Source organism: Oculina patagonica, chromosome 14, assembly GCF_052425735.1.
Source record: "Oculina patagonica isolate OP01 chromosome 14, crgOcupat, whole genome shotgun sequence".
NCBI classification, from domain to species: domain Eukaryota; kingdom Metazoa; phylum Cnidaria; class Anthozoa; order Scleractinia; family Oculinidae; genus Oculina; species Oculina patagonica.
Window position 1 is genome coordinate 4,619,490 of NC_135771.1, and position 13,170 is coordinate 4,632,659.

At 36.4% G+C, this 13,170-nt stretch overlaps 4 protein-coding genes and 1 pseudogene across 4 annotated transcripts in view; all 5 read right to left on the bottom strand.

Annotated features, from left to right (window-relative positions):
* Positions 1-13,170, bottom strand: part of LOC144638385 (uncharacterized) — a 177,126-nt gene that overhangs the window by 121,246 nt on the left and 42,710 nt on the right. Inside the window, 2 exon segments of the mRNA XM_078497600.1 lie at positions 11,746-12,071; positions 12,827-12,968. Coding sequence (XP_078353726.1) covers positions 11,746-12,071; positions 12,827-12,968 — 468 coding nt within the window.
* LOC144638217 (growth hormone secretagogue receptor type 1-like) lies at positions 131-1,789 on the bottom strand. The gene has a single exon (XM_078497421.1). It carries the CDS (start codon positions 1,769-1,771, stop codon positions 629-631), a length of 1,143 nt encoding a protein of 380 aa, XP_078353547.1. The 5' UTR covers positions 1,772-1,789; the 3' UTR covers positions 131-628.
* On the bottom strand, positions 4,470-5,540 carry LOC144638232 (G-protein coupled receptor 83-like). Its single transcript, XM_078497445.1, has one exon. The coding sequence runs from the start codon at positions 5,538-5,540 to the stop codon at positions 4,470-4,472; it is 1,071 nt and encodes a 356-aa protein (XP_078353571.1).
* Positions 6,944-8,085, bottom strand: LOC144638219 (QRFP-like peptide receptor; annotated as a pseudogene).
* On the bottom strand, positions 9,637-11,042 carry LOC144638223 (QRFP-like peptide receptor). The gene has a single exon (XM_078497428.1). The coding sequence runs from the start codon at positions 10,874-10,876 to the stop codon at positions 9,755-9,757; it is 1,122 nt and encodes a 373-aa protein (XP_078353554.1). The 5' UTR covers positions 10,877-11,042; the 3' UTR covers positions 9,637-9,754.

The following is a 13,170-nucleotide window of genomic DNA, read 5'->3' on the forward strand; positions in this document are numbered from 1 at the left end:
GGAAAACGTAATTTCAGATTGCAACCAACAAAATTGAATCTAAAATCCAATTTCGCCGGTTTAGGAAAAGTTTCTTTTTTCCATTTCCAAATTATAACATAAATTGGATTCTGAGAGCATTCTGATTGGCCAAAAAGCTATGCTTCTAAAGAGTATGATACATGGCGCTTTGTTAAATAAAGATTCCTTTTGTGTTCAGATCATATGGTTCACAAAAGATAATAATTACTGGAGATTTATTCATTAGTGTAAAACACAATCATGACCGCAAAATAAAACGATGTCAAATATCACATCACAGTTTATTGGAACTCATCTGAATTCAGAGAAAACGGTGGTCCGAAAATAAGCATGGTACAGTCATATGCACTGATTAAATAAACAAAAGTTGTTTTCGGTTCTCAAAGGTTTAAAGGTTTATCTTATCAAAGGTTTATCTTATCTCGGTTCAAAATTCTTCGTTAAAAAATTCTAAGTCTTCTCACCAAAAGATTCAGACATCATCCGATTTAATTAACAACTGGCGAAGTATAATCATTTTTCCTGCTGAACATTTTAGTCACATCTGTCCTCTTTCCCAAACATTAAAGTTTTTTGGGTGTCGAGTACAACGCGTCCGCAGATTCCTCTACAAAGCAGTATTTAAAGTTTCTTCTTCGTTTTCTGTGTCCTTGAAAGTTCCTCGAAAGTTTTCTTCCGCGAGATTTTTTATTCCTTTCAGAGTTATTTGCTCCCGTTTCGCATTCTTTACCTCCCGCCTTCTGCTGCAGGGTCGACAAAAAATGTTTCTCAATCCTCGACGATAACGTTCAACAAATGACAGACAAATTATTGGATTGACGGTAGAAGACAAGTAAAGCATGAATCCCACCATAAAGGAAAACAACCTCAGAAAGGCGCAGGGAGGTGTCCAGTTTAAATCGGGAAGGATACGAAACCAAACAACTTGTGGAATAACACAAATGTAAAACAGCACAACAATAACAACCGCCATTTGAATAGCTTGTCTTCGTTTCTTTAAAGAATGACTTTGTACATTTGGTGCTGTGTCCGCGAGGGCTTTACTCTGACTTTTTAAGACAATTGCTATCGCAGAATACAAAATGGTTATTATAAGCAACGGGGCGATAGCAAAGAAAGTCCACTGCAGCCAGTAATATGCGGAGATAGCCTCTTGGTTGGTGAAAACTGAGCCTGTGTTGGTACAATACGTTTTATTGCCATGTTGAACAAGTCCAAAGTAAATAAGCTTTGGAAAATTGAGCGCGCCTGCAATAATCCAAGTGGATAGGATGGCCATTACTCGAATCTTGGTTGAAATAAGCCCACGTTTCATTGGAAAAACGACAGCGACAAATCGATCAATTGCTATCCACACCAAGCTTTGAGTCGAAACAAGGACGCACGCTGGGTTTACAAAATTAAAAATCTTGCAAAAAATCGATCCTAGGATACCACGAACGCTCCAATGCCTTGAGTCAGTCACCAATCCAACTATTTGAACAGGGATTACAATCAGCAAAAAAAGTAAATCCGACACAGCCATGTTGACGATAAAATAATTAACTGTCTTGCGTAAATCTCGGTGTTTGTAGACGATGATAATTATACAGGTGTTTCCAAAAAAACTGCCCAGTAGAAGAACACAATACGCACAAAGTTTGGTAATCATCTCTGCAGTAGAACCAGGAGATAAACACGACAAGTTCTGTTGGCCCAGAGCAGTTCCGATAGAAATTCTTAAAATTGTCGTATTAAATGTAAGTGACATGATATGTTGTCAGGCTTTAGTTTTCAAATTCAACCTTACTGTTAGCGCTAAAGAAAGAAAACACTTATGACTCAAGCCAACCAACCCAATTTTGTTCGGTTACCTGGAAACCCAATTTCGCCGATTCCTAATTATAGCATAGATTGGATTCTGCGCGCATTCTGATTGGCTAAAAAGCTATGTTTTTTAACAGTTTGAAACACAGCTATTTGTTAAAAAAAGGTTCCTCCTGTGCCCTATTTATAAGGTCCACAAAAGATAATAATTACTGGAAATTTACTGTACAATCATGCCCTTGGAAAAATGCCGCTATATAAATATTACATCAGGGTTAACATGTCGAATCGAATTCATCTGCATACACCTAAACGACAAAATATTTTATTAAGGTTTAATGGTTTTACCTAAAAGAGGAAAATGCTTCCCAATATATCAGTTTTACGATAGATCAAATGATTGATGTGATTAACTTCGTAAAAACCAAAACGATCATAGTGTCGAAAACGTTTTGGTTTTTAGAACTTTAATTACATTTTTAGCCTTTTTGTAAACAAATTTTTAACCGCAAATATAATAACAATATAGATTGAATTGTGCGAGGTTCTGATTGGCTGAAAAGATATGTTTTCTAAGAGTATGATACTAGCCATTTGCAAAAAAGATTCTTACTGTGTTTTGTTCTTACAAAAGATAATAATTACTGGAGATTTTCATTATTTTAAAACTTTATTATGTCTGCGGAATAAAATGCTTTCAAATATCATATCACATTTAATGCGTGGAATCGAATTCAATTCTAAACTTTTGAACGAAAGAAGTACGCCCAAACTTGGGAATTTTTTTCTTTAGACGAATAAAAAAAGTCGCAGCCGAGTGTAATTCGGTTGGGAACTGTCGAAATCGTTGTATTGTTTCTTGATAACATGATTTCTGCTGCTATGCGCTTTAACTATGGTGGCATATCCTTCATCGTCGCAATTAAATTGCAAATACCATTTTAATTCCACTTTCAAGGATTTTTATTAAAAGCCACTGCAATTATTTTCCTTTTTTCATTTAAAATATTGATAGCAATCAGAACAGTATTCTATGTGTGTACATGTAAAACCGGAAGGTTTACAAAACATAAAACAGTAGAACCCCGGTAACTCGAACTCGGATAAGTCAAACAACCCCGCTAACTCGAACTAACTTCCATCTCCCTTGGACCCACTTTTCAGTCATTTTTACTCGGTTAACTCGAAATCCCCGCTAACTCGAACTGTTTTTCGTTTCCCTTCAGAGTTCGAGTTACCGGGGTTCAACTGTAGTAACTGATATTTTTTGAAGTATAAAACATCCGTAATGGAAATAATTTAGTGCGTGTGCTTAACTGAGAAATGAATGAAGCCAGGAATGTCATGTCCCTATTGTTGTACGAAGCTGTATACAACTAATTGCAATAAGGTTGTCATAGAAAAAAGGAAAAGGAAAAAGTCAGATAGGAATTAATTAAGCGCATGCACGAAATTTATTCGTACAAATGGCCTCAAAAAGCCTCAAAATACGAATAAATCAATTTATAATGTTACAGCATAAAAAAGTGGACTCAAAGTGTGCAGATAAAAACTTATGAATTTTCTGTAAATGCTACCAGTTACGAAACTACGTTAATTAATTCCTAATTACCTTTTTTCTTTTTCCTTTTTTCTATGACAACGTTATTGCAATTAGGTGTATATACAGTCCGTATTAATCAAAGGCTTTTTTAAACAATTAATTTATTTCACCTCATAGAGAGGAAATGTTTTTAAAATGAAAGCAATAAAACTTCATAAAAAGTCAAATCCTTTTTGGCATGGAGTTCTGATAACGCAAGTGGTTGTTCATTACTGAGCTATTTTAAAAAAGACCGATTTTAGCTAAATATTATATACTTTGGTGCACGTGGGTTCGGGCGATTGACAGTCAATGTAAAAAGTCTTGACCATTTTTATAAAATTTACTGTAAACATTTTAAATCATAATTAAATTTATTCAAATATGCAGACGTTGCATAAAAATGCATTAAATTATTAGGGTATTTATAATATAATACTACAATATTCAAGTTCTAGAACAGCGATGCTAATTCTAGACAAAACTAACAGTTTATAGGTTTACGCTTTTACCCAGTACAACCTTGAAGGTTTCACTGGGTTTGCTAAGTTCATCGTTTTTGATGTGAAGGCAACAATTGTCCCAATGTTTGCCAAAATGAATGCTATTATGCCAGTTTCATCAGATAATATTTCTTTAATTTCTATGCATGACATGTACAAGAAGTAGCGCGCGCTCTGGTCTTTCTAGAGTATAACACGTTGCTTTCGCTTCTTTTTTGGCTTGATTTGTATACATCTTTTGAAGAAATATATAAAATTTAAAGAGCAACATGTTTTCTCATTCACCAGCTCTATGACTGCACGAATAAAAAATGACAACACTTTAGCTCAGAGATATTGAAAATCTAGCCAGAGTTTCCTCTTCTACCACAATATACGTATATTTCCGAAAATTTCCTAATGCAATTGCAGTTCATTTGCCCATTCTGGCCCGAAATTCACAATCGGTTTTTCGTTTATGAGGGAGAATTAAAAGCACCAATCCTGCTTATGTCTCTATAGAACGGTATCGAATGTTTCATTGAAGTTTTCTCTGCCGCTTGAAGTTCGTTTTCAGTTCAGTTTTCTTCAGGGATATGTTTTATTCCTTTTAGAATTATTTGCTCCCGTTTCGCCACTTTTGTGTTCCGCCTCCTGCGGCAGGCGCATAAAATGTTTCTCAATCCACGACGATAACTTTCAACAAATAACAGACAAATTAGTGGATTGACGGTAGTAGATAATAACATCGTAAAAAACGCCAAAAAGTTATACAGTTTCTGAAAAGCACAAGAAAGTCTCCATTGTAGAATAGGATGCAAAGTGAATGCAATAATACAAATATAAAACAGCACTACGATTACAACCGCCATTTGAATAGCTTTTCTTCGTTTCTTTAAAGAATGTCGTTGAGCAATTGGAGCGGTATCCGCGAGGGCTTTATTCTGCTTTTTTAAGGCAATTGCTATTGCTGTGTACAAAACAGTCAGTAGAACTAGGGTAGTAAACAAAGTCCGTTGAAGCACTAAATATGCATTGAAAGCTTCCTGGCTCGGAAAAATTGGTTTTATGTTAACTGACTCACAATACGAGTTTTTCCCACGTTTAACAAGTCCCCCTGTTATCAGTGATGGAAAATTGAACAAGCCTGCAAATATCCATGTGGAAACAAGAACTCTTCTAAGAAACTTGGTTGAAATAAGCCCACGTTTTATTGGGAAAATGACGGCAACAAATCTATCAATTGCTATCCACATCAAGCTTTGAGCAGAGATACGAAGGGTCACTGGACCTGCGAAATGAATAAACTTGCAAAAAAACGATCCCAAAATTCCACTGACGTGCCAATGCCATGAGTCGGTCACCAAATCAGTTATTTGAACAGGGATTATCATCATCGATAAAACCAAATCAGACACAGCCATGTTCACGATGAAATAGTGAATTGTTTTTCGTAAATCTCGGTGTTTGTACACGATGATGATTATGAAGGTGTTCCCGAAAAAACTGCCCAAGAAAATAAAAGAATACGCACAAAGAATGGAAATTTTCTCTGCATTCGAGTGAACAAAGACGCACGGCGAATTTTGTTGGGCCAGTGCAGTTTCATTGGGAATAACTGGAATCGTTGTGTTGTTTCTTAAAGACATGATATTTGCTGCCATGCGTTAAAACTGTATAGTGTGGCAAATCGTTATTTCAGTGAAGACATCCTTGTACATCCTTTGTCAAAGTTAAAATCAGCAAATTGCAAATAGGTTTCAGTTCAACTGGGTTTTAAGTCATCATTCAGGCATTTTAATTAAACGCCAATGTTATTAGTCTTCTTTTTTCATTCCAAATAAAGATAGTAATCAGGATTCTATGGGTGTACAGGTGAAACCGGAAGGTTTACAAAACAAAATGCCGAATATATATTGAATTACAGCTGATATAGGTAGATAAGTCCCTCCAATCAAATTCAAATTTACGTTTTCTCATTCTTCAGCTTAACGAGACATGAGGAAAGAAATGTTATGTTCCTATTGTTGTAGCCAGCTGTATATATTTGTAGATCATATTATTATTTCTTTTAATTCGCCCACCTTTCACAAACAATTAATTTACTTCACCTCACAGGAAGGAATAACTTCAAATTGAAAGCAATAGAACTTAATTAAAACTTCATTTAAAATCGTATCCCTGTTGGTATAAAGCTGTAATAATACAACTGCATATTCATTAACAAACTGATGAAAGGCCAAACTTAGCTACGTTCAGTAAGGTGCTTCCGGCTGATTAGATAATGACAGCGCAAGCTCTGCTAGTTTAAGACAAAGTTTAAGTTTGCAGAGCTTTTAAGCCGTAAACTTCTCTACAACTTCTAACTGGAGTTTTGAATTCGTCGTCCTGGATGCAAAAGCAATCATTAATATTATCTATGTGGGAATAAGTCCTATTTGATGAAGATGAAGTCTTCAACGTGATACGAGCATGGGACAAAGAAAAAATCTGAGTCTCCGACGGGAATTAAAGCCATCGCTTCGATTTCCGTCGGAGACTGAGACTTTTTCTTTGCCCCATGATCGTGTCATGTTGAACACTTCATCTTCATTATTTATTACCGAGCTTAAAAAATTTACCATCTTTATTAAGTCCTATTTGGTTAGTTTTCCTTCTTTAAATGCTGGTAAACGGAGTTTAGATGGGCCTTAGTGAAGACTTAAGGGTGCACCTTATTCTACCGTAAACTCCTTGTATGAAATTGTGAGGACTGTGAGAATATCTATCTAGCTTTGAACTGACAGGAGACAGAACCCACCTTCTCACTAACCAGAAAACCGTGGTCCAAATCGGAATACCAGATTGTTTTTAATTGTCAATTGTTAAAGCTTTCAATGTCATTGTCCTTAAAACGCCACACAATGACAGTAGAAATAAAGAAAATAGACTCAAATATTGATTTTAAACTTTCCTACCAAACGTCACGAAAATTTCTTAAGAACATTTCAGTTCCATTTGCTCTTCCTCTAGTATTAACATTTTTTTCGCAAAATATCTCATGGCTTTGACTCTACAAAACCGTCTCCAATGATTCGCTTTGCAGTTTTCTGCGTCTTTGGAAATTCCTTGACAGTTTTTTCCACGAAGACTTTTTATCTTTTTTAAGGTAATTTGCTCCCGTTTTGCCATATTACTGCTCTGCATTCTGTCGCAGGAACATAAAATGTTTCTTAATCCACGACGATAACTTTCAACGAACGACAAACAAATTATTGGATTGACGATAGAAGATGTGTAAAACATGAATTCCGTCAAAAAGGAAAACACTCTCAGAAAGGCACAGGAAGTTGCATGTGTGTGGCGTATGATATGATAAAAAGTTCGTGGAATAACACAGATATAAAACAGCACTACGATAACAACCGCCATTTGAATAGCTTGTCTTCTTTTTTTAAAAGAATGTCGTTGTACATTTGGTGCGGCGTCTGCGAGGACTTTACTCTGCCTTTTTAAGGAAATTGCTATCGCAGTGTACAAAAAGGTCATTAATAATGTCGGAGCGAAAATAAAGAAAGTCAATCGAAGCCACAGATATGCATTTACGGCCTTCTCGTTATTGAAAAACGATCCTGTGTCGATACAATACATGTTGTTACCATGTTGAACAAGTCTCCAAATTATCAGCATAGGAAAATTGAGTACGCTTGCAAAAATCCAAGTGGAAATTATGGCTATTGCTATGCGAATCTTGTTTGAAATAAGCCCAAGTTTTATTGGGAAAACGACGGCAACAAATCTATCAACTGCTATCCACACCAAGCTTTGCGATGAAACAAAAAGGGACACTGGGTTTACAAAACGAAGAAACTTACAAAAAATCGATCCTAAGATTCCACTGACATGCCAATGCCATGAGTCAGTCAGCAATGCAGTTATTTCAATAGGAAATGCAAACAGCGAAAACATTAAATCCGACACAGCCATGCTCACGATGAAATAGTTAACTGTCTTGCGTAAATCTCGGTGTTTGTAGACGATGATGATTATGAAGGTGTTTCCGAAAAAACTGCCCAACAAAATAGCACAATACGCACAAAGTTTGGAAATTTTCTCTGCAGTCGAATCAGGAGAAAACTGACATGGAAAGTTCTGTTGGTCCAGTGCAGTTTCGTTGGAAATTGTAAAACTCGTGGTATTGGTTGTTTGTGACATGATCTGCTGTTTTAGTTCTCGAGTTGGACCGAACCGTTTGATGCCAACGCTTCAGAAACACAACCTTTAAATGAAGACAACCAATTTGACTGTATATTCAGGCGGAAATGAAGTCCTATTCAACTTCATAAGTTTTCCCACTGATTGGATTCTGCACGTCCTCTTAATTGCCCCATTGTTGTGCGAAGCCGTATAAAGATTTCTAATTATTATTTTCTTTTGTCTAGCTTCTACAAAAGAGTAATCTCCTCGACCTCACAGCAAAAAGTAATTTCAGGTGGCGATCAATAAAACTATTGTACGGGTGAATCAAAACCCGAAATTAAATATTACTGTAGTTTTTTTAATGTTTACTTTTTACAGGCAAGTAATTTCCCTGACCTGATAGAGAGAAAATAAGTTTAGATTTAGAGCAATCAAACTTAATTAAAAAATTTATAGAGATTTTCTCTGTTCTCTCCATAGAGTTATTATAACAACAATGAATGTTAAGTGTTAAGGCGATTGTTGTGCAAATAAGCCGAAGGAAGATTTCTTGTCCTTATTCAAACGGGCATTTCTGAAAAAGAAATTCCAATTTACGTCGTACATTATTAAAGCGTGTGAACGAGTACTGTTTCGTGTCCGTCTACCAGTTTTTAACTAAAAATTGTGATTTTAAAAACACAAAAAATCTAAAATATTTCTTATTTCTGTAAATTTTGCAAATCCTTTGCGAAAAAAAACTATCTTCTCCCAACATCCCAAAAATCACCCAGAAATTTACAAAACACCGTTAAAAAAGATATATGAGATAATGAGAGCGTTTTTGGATTCCTTAAAACGCGAACGAGATATTTTCGTTAACCCGTATTTAGCTGTAAAAAACGACCTTTGGGTATATTCTCCCTTAAATTTTAACTATATATCGTGTTTCCCTTACAAATATCGATAGCTAACCGTAAACAGGCTAACCAAAGTATATTAGGCTAACCGAAGTGAATAGTAGGCTAAAAAAGTGCATAGTAGGCTAACCGAAGTGAATAGTAGGCTAACCGGAGTGCATAGCAGGCTAACCGGAGTGCATAGCAGGCTAACCGGTACTAGTTACCAGTCGACGATCGTTAGTGGCGGCCATCTTGGAGTGGGCGTAAAAAAAAATTGCCCGTTTACGGTGAATGATAGTGGACTGGAAATTAAAATGCACGAGAATTATTAAACTACAGCGTCAAATCCAGGTTGAGGAGAGGGAGTAAGGCTTGTTTTGGTTGATAAAAAGGGGAAACGGAATTTAGATGGGCCTTTAATGAAAACTAACAGTACACCCTATTCAACAATAAACTTTTTGTATAAAATTGTGAGAATATCTAACTTTGAAGTGACAGGAGACAGAACCAATTAACTCGCTAATCAGAAAACCTTGGTCCAATACTGAATACTGGCTTAGTCCATACACACAAAATAATCGAAATATCGGATTGTTTTTTAATTGTCAAAGCTTTCACTGGTCTCTTCTACAGCGTCAATGATACTAGAAACAAAGAAAAAAAGACTCAAAGACTGCTGCTTAACTTTGCTTCCAAACTTTTCGAAACTTCTTAAGAAAATTTCAACTTGATTTGCTCTTCGTCTAGTATTTACCGTTTTTTTTTTCGGAATGTCTCATGCTTTTTACTCTACAAAACCGTCTCTAATGATTCTCGTAGTTTTCTAGGTCTTTGGAAATTCCTTGACAGTTGTCCCCACGAAGACTTTTTATCTTTTTTAAGGTAATTTGCTCCCGCTTTGCCATGTTACGGTTACGCATTCTATCGCAAGAACATAAAATGTTCCTCAATCCACGACGATAACTTTCAACGAACGACAAACAAATTATTGGATTGACAATAGAAGATGTGCAAAGCATGAATGCCATCAAAAAGGGAAACACTCTCAAAAAGGCACAAGAAGGTGTCCAATGTGTATAGGGTAGGATATATAACAAAGTTTGTGGAATAACGCAAATGTAAAACAGCACTACGATAACAACCGCCATTTGAATAGCTTGTCTTCGTTTCTTTAAAGAATGTCGTTGTACATTTGGTGCGGTATCCGCGAGGGCTTTACTCTGTCTTTTCAATGAAATTGCTATCGCAGTGTACAAAATGGTTATTAATAATAACGGAGCGAAAATAAAGAGAGTTAATTGAAGCCAGAAATGTGCATTGATAGCCATCTGGTTAGTGAAAAATGATCCAATGTTGGTGCAATACGTGTCATTGCCATGTTGAGCAAGTCCAAAGATTATAAGTTTTGGAAAATTAAGCAAGCCTGCGATAATCCACGTGGATACGATGGCTATTACCCGAGTCTTGTTTGAAATAAGCCCAAGTTTTATTGGGAAAACGACGGCGACAAATCTGTCAATTGCTATCCACACCAAGCTTTGAGATGAAACAAGGACGGACACTGGGTTTGCAAAATGAAAAAACTTGCAAAAAATCGATCCTAGGATTCCACGAACGTTCCAGTGTCGTAAATCGGTGACCAATCCAGTAATTAGGACGGGGATAACAATTATCGGAAAAAGTAAATCCGACAGAGCCATGTTCACGATGAAATAGTTAACTGTTTTCTGTAACTCTCGGTGTTTGTAGACGATGATGATTATGAAGACGTTACCGAAAAAACTGCCCAACAAAATAACACAATACGCACAAAGTTTGGCAATTTTCTCTGCAGTCGAATCATGAAAGAAACACGGCAAGTTCTGTTGGCCCAGTGCAGTTTCGTTGGGAATTGTGAAACTCGTGGTATTGGTTGTTTGTGACATGATCTGCTGTTTTAGTCTTCGAACTGGACCGAACCGTTTGATGCCAACGCTTTAGAGACACAACCTTTATAAAATGAAGACAATCAATGTCACAATGTATTCCGGCGTCTGAAGTCCAACATCATAAGATTTTCCCATTAATTGGATTCTGCACGTCCTCTTACCAGTTCCATTGTTGTGCGAAGCTATATAAAGATTTCTAATTATTATTTTCTTCTGTCTACCTTCTACAAAAGAGAAATGTCCTTGACCTTAAAGCAAGGAGAACTTTAAGGTCGCGATCGCTAAAACTATTGTGGCGGTGGAGCAAGACCCGAAATTAAATATTCTACTGTATTTTTTTAATGCAAAAATGTTTACTTTTTACAAGCAAGTAATTTCCATGACCTCATAGTGAGAAAGTAGGTTTAACTGTAAGAGAATAAAATTTAAAATGTTTAGTTAAAATTTATATTAAATTTTTTATAGAGCTTTTTGTCTCCATAGAGTTGTTATAATAAGAACATTAAAGCGGAAAAAGGTTGTGAAAACAAGGCGAAGGAAAGCTTCTCACACTTGTTTCGACGGCGTTTCTGTAAAAGAAATTTCAATTTACCTTGTAAACTAAACGCGCGAACGAAAATTGTTCCCATAAGTTGCGGCAATTGATTTTTAATTTTATGGACCCCCCTGAGCTCATTTGTGTGTGCTGTCCTTGTTTTTGATTGTTTGCGATAAGACAACCGGGTTTTCTAAAATTTTCACCGTGCACTCTTGGCGGCTATCAGTACAACTGGAGTGTAATTTGTCAACGTCTGAAGTTGACTTATGATGTTTACATAATTTTTATTAAATTTTATCATGAATAAAAAATAATTCACCGCCCTTACCTTTCGATTGCTGTTTTCCTTAAACTCTGCATAATGTATGCCATCTTGACTGTACGACAAATAATACTGAGTCACCCACTGACGGGCGTCCTGTCGTCCCTGAGTTGTGATCTTTACCACCCGTGTCGGGCGGCCAAAGTTCACCTGATACCACTGGAGACGGTTGTTATGGCGTGCGCACCAGGCCCCCATTCGTGCACCAGCACGACGCAGATGAAGTCTGCCATTGTTGGGTCCGTGGTTTCTGTCCCAGCTGGATGAAGCGCTAAGTTGGTTCGCACGGATGCGACCATTTCGCATTCCCAAAGGCTTGTTACAGCGTGGTCCTTGAAAAAATCGAAAAAGTTAATGATTTAACTCAAGACGTTTTATTTCGGTGATCGGTATTTCACAACTCCACTGGGGGAAGTAAATCATTACCGGTATTAATGGTATCCCAACCTGAACGATGTTGAACTAGAAATGAAAAGTGGTCGCAGCCATTATCAAGAAGATCAATTTTCGGACAATTTTCGGACAGTTTTTTAAGGGTGAGATTTTGTCGTGCTGAACAGACCGGTTATACAGAAGGGCCTTTGAAGGGCCTTGCCATTTAAAAACCTTTCATGGGGGAAAAATCTGATTTTATATGGCTTCGTAAGTAACGGAGTGCTAACATACAAATTTTAAGTCCATTGATCCTTAACAAAGAATTTTTATGAATGTTTGAATCTAAGAAAAATTACAAGCATTTGGGTGATTAAGGGTAAGACTTGCTCTTTCTATTTATAAATCGGTCGTAAACGTACTTAAACGTGACCCGACGCCAGCACTACAACGTAAACTTAACAAGAAATGTTACAACCATTTACTATATTTATAAATCCTTCATTTATTTTTTGAATTCATTCAAACTGCAAAAAAGTCACCGTTCGGAGATGACGACGAAGACTTTGCATTCTAGCCTACTGTTATACACGCCTTATATTTCGAAAAACCTTTCTCAAATTGTGGTTATGATTGTAGGTTGTTGCGTGACCAAGTCACTTTGTCACACAACAACCATGATGAAAAAATACAAAAAAAACTTTCGTACACTTACCGACAACGCAACCGTAAAACTCCACTCTCATTGAGATCCAGCTGTACCACGTGACAGGGTGGATTCTGAAGTAGCGTGCTGTTATTGGTTTGGCTAGTTTATGACGCACGATTATGAATTGATCGTAATTGCCTTGAAATATCTAAACAAAGATAAAAAAAATTGTTATAATTAAATTAAAAGCGACTTAAAAACATTAGTAACATTCTTTTATGGACAAAACCATGGTGGTTTTCCAACATTTTTTTAGAAGCTGTTGCTTAGCTACTACAGAAAACATGTTTGATCTGTAATTCTCAAACTCATGAATAATAATTCATCAATTAAAAACGAAGGAACCCATA

What these genes read in the sequence shown, in the direction of transcription:
- LOC144638217 (XM_078497421.1), bottom strand. Translation starts at nt 1,771, where the DNA reads ATGTCACTTACATTTAATACGACAATTTTAAGAATTTCTATCGGAACT.
- LOC144638232 (XM_078497445.1), bottom strand. Translation starts at nt 5,540, where the DNA reads ATGTCTTTAAGAAACAACACAACGATTCCAGTTATTCCCAATGAAACT.
- LOC144638223 (XM_078497428.1), bottom strand. Translation starts at nt 10,876, where the DNA reads ATGTCACAAACAACCAATACCACGAGTTTCACAATTCCCAACGAAACT.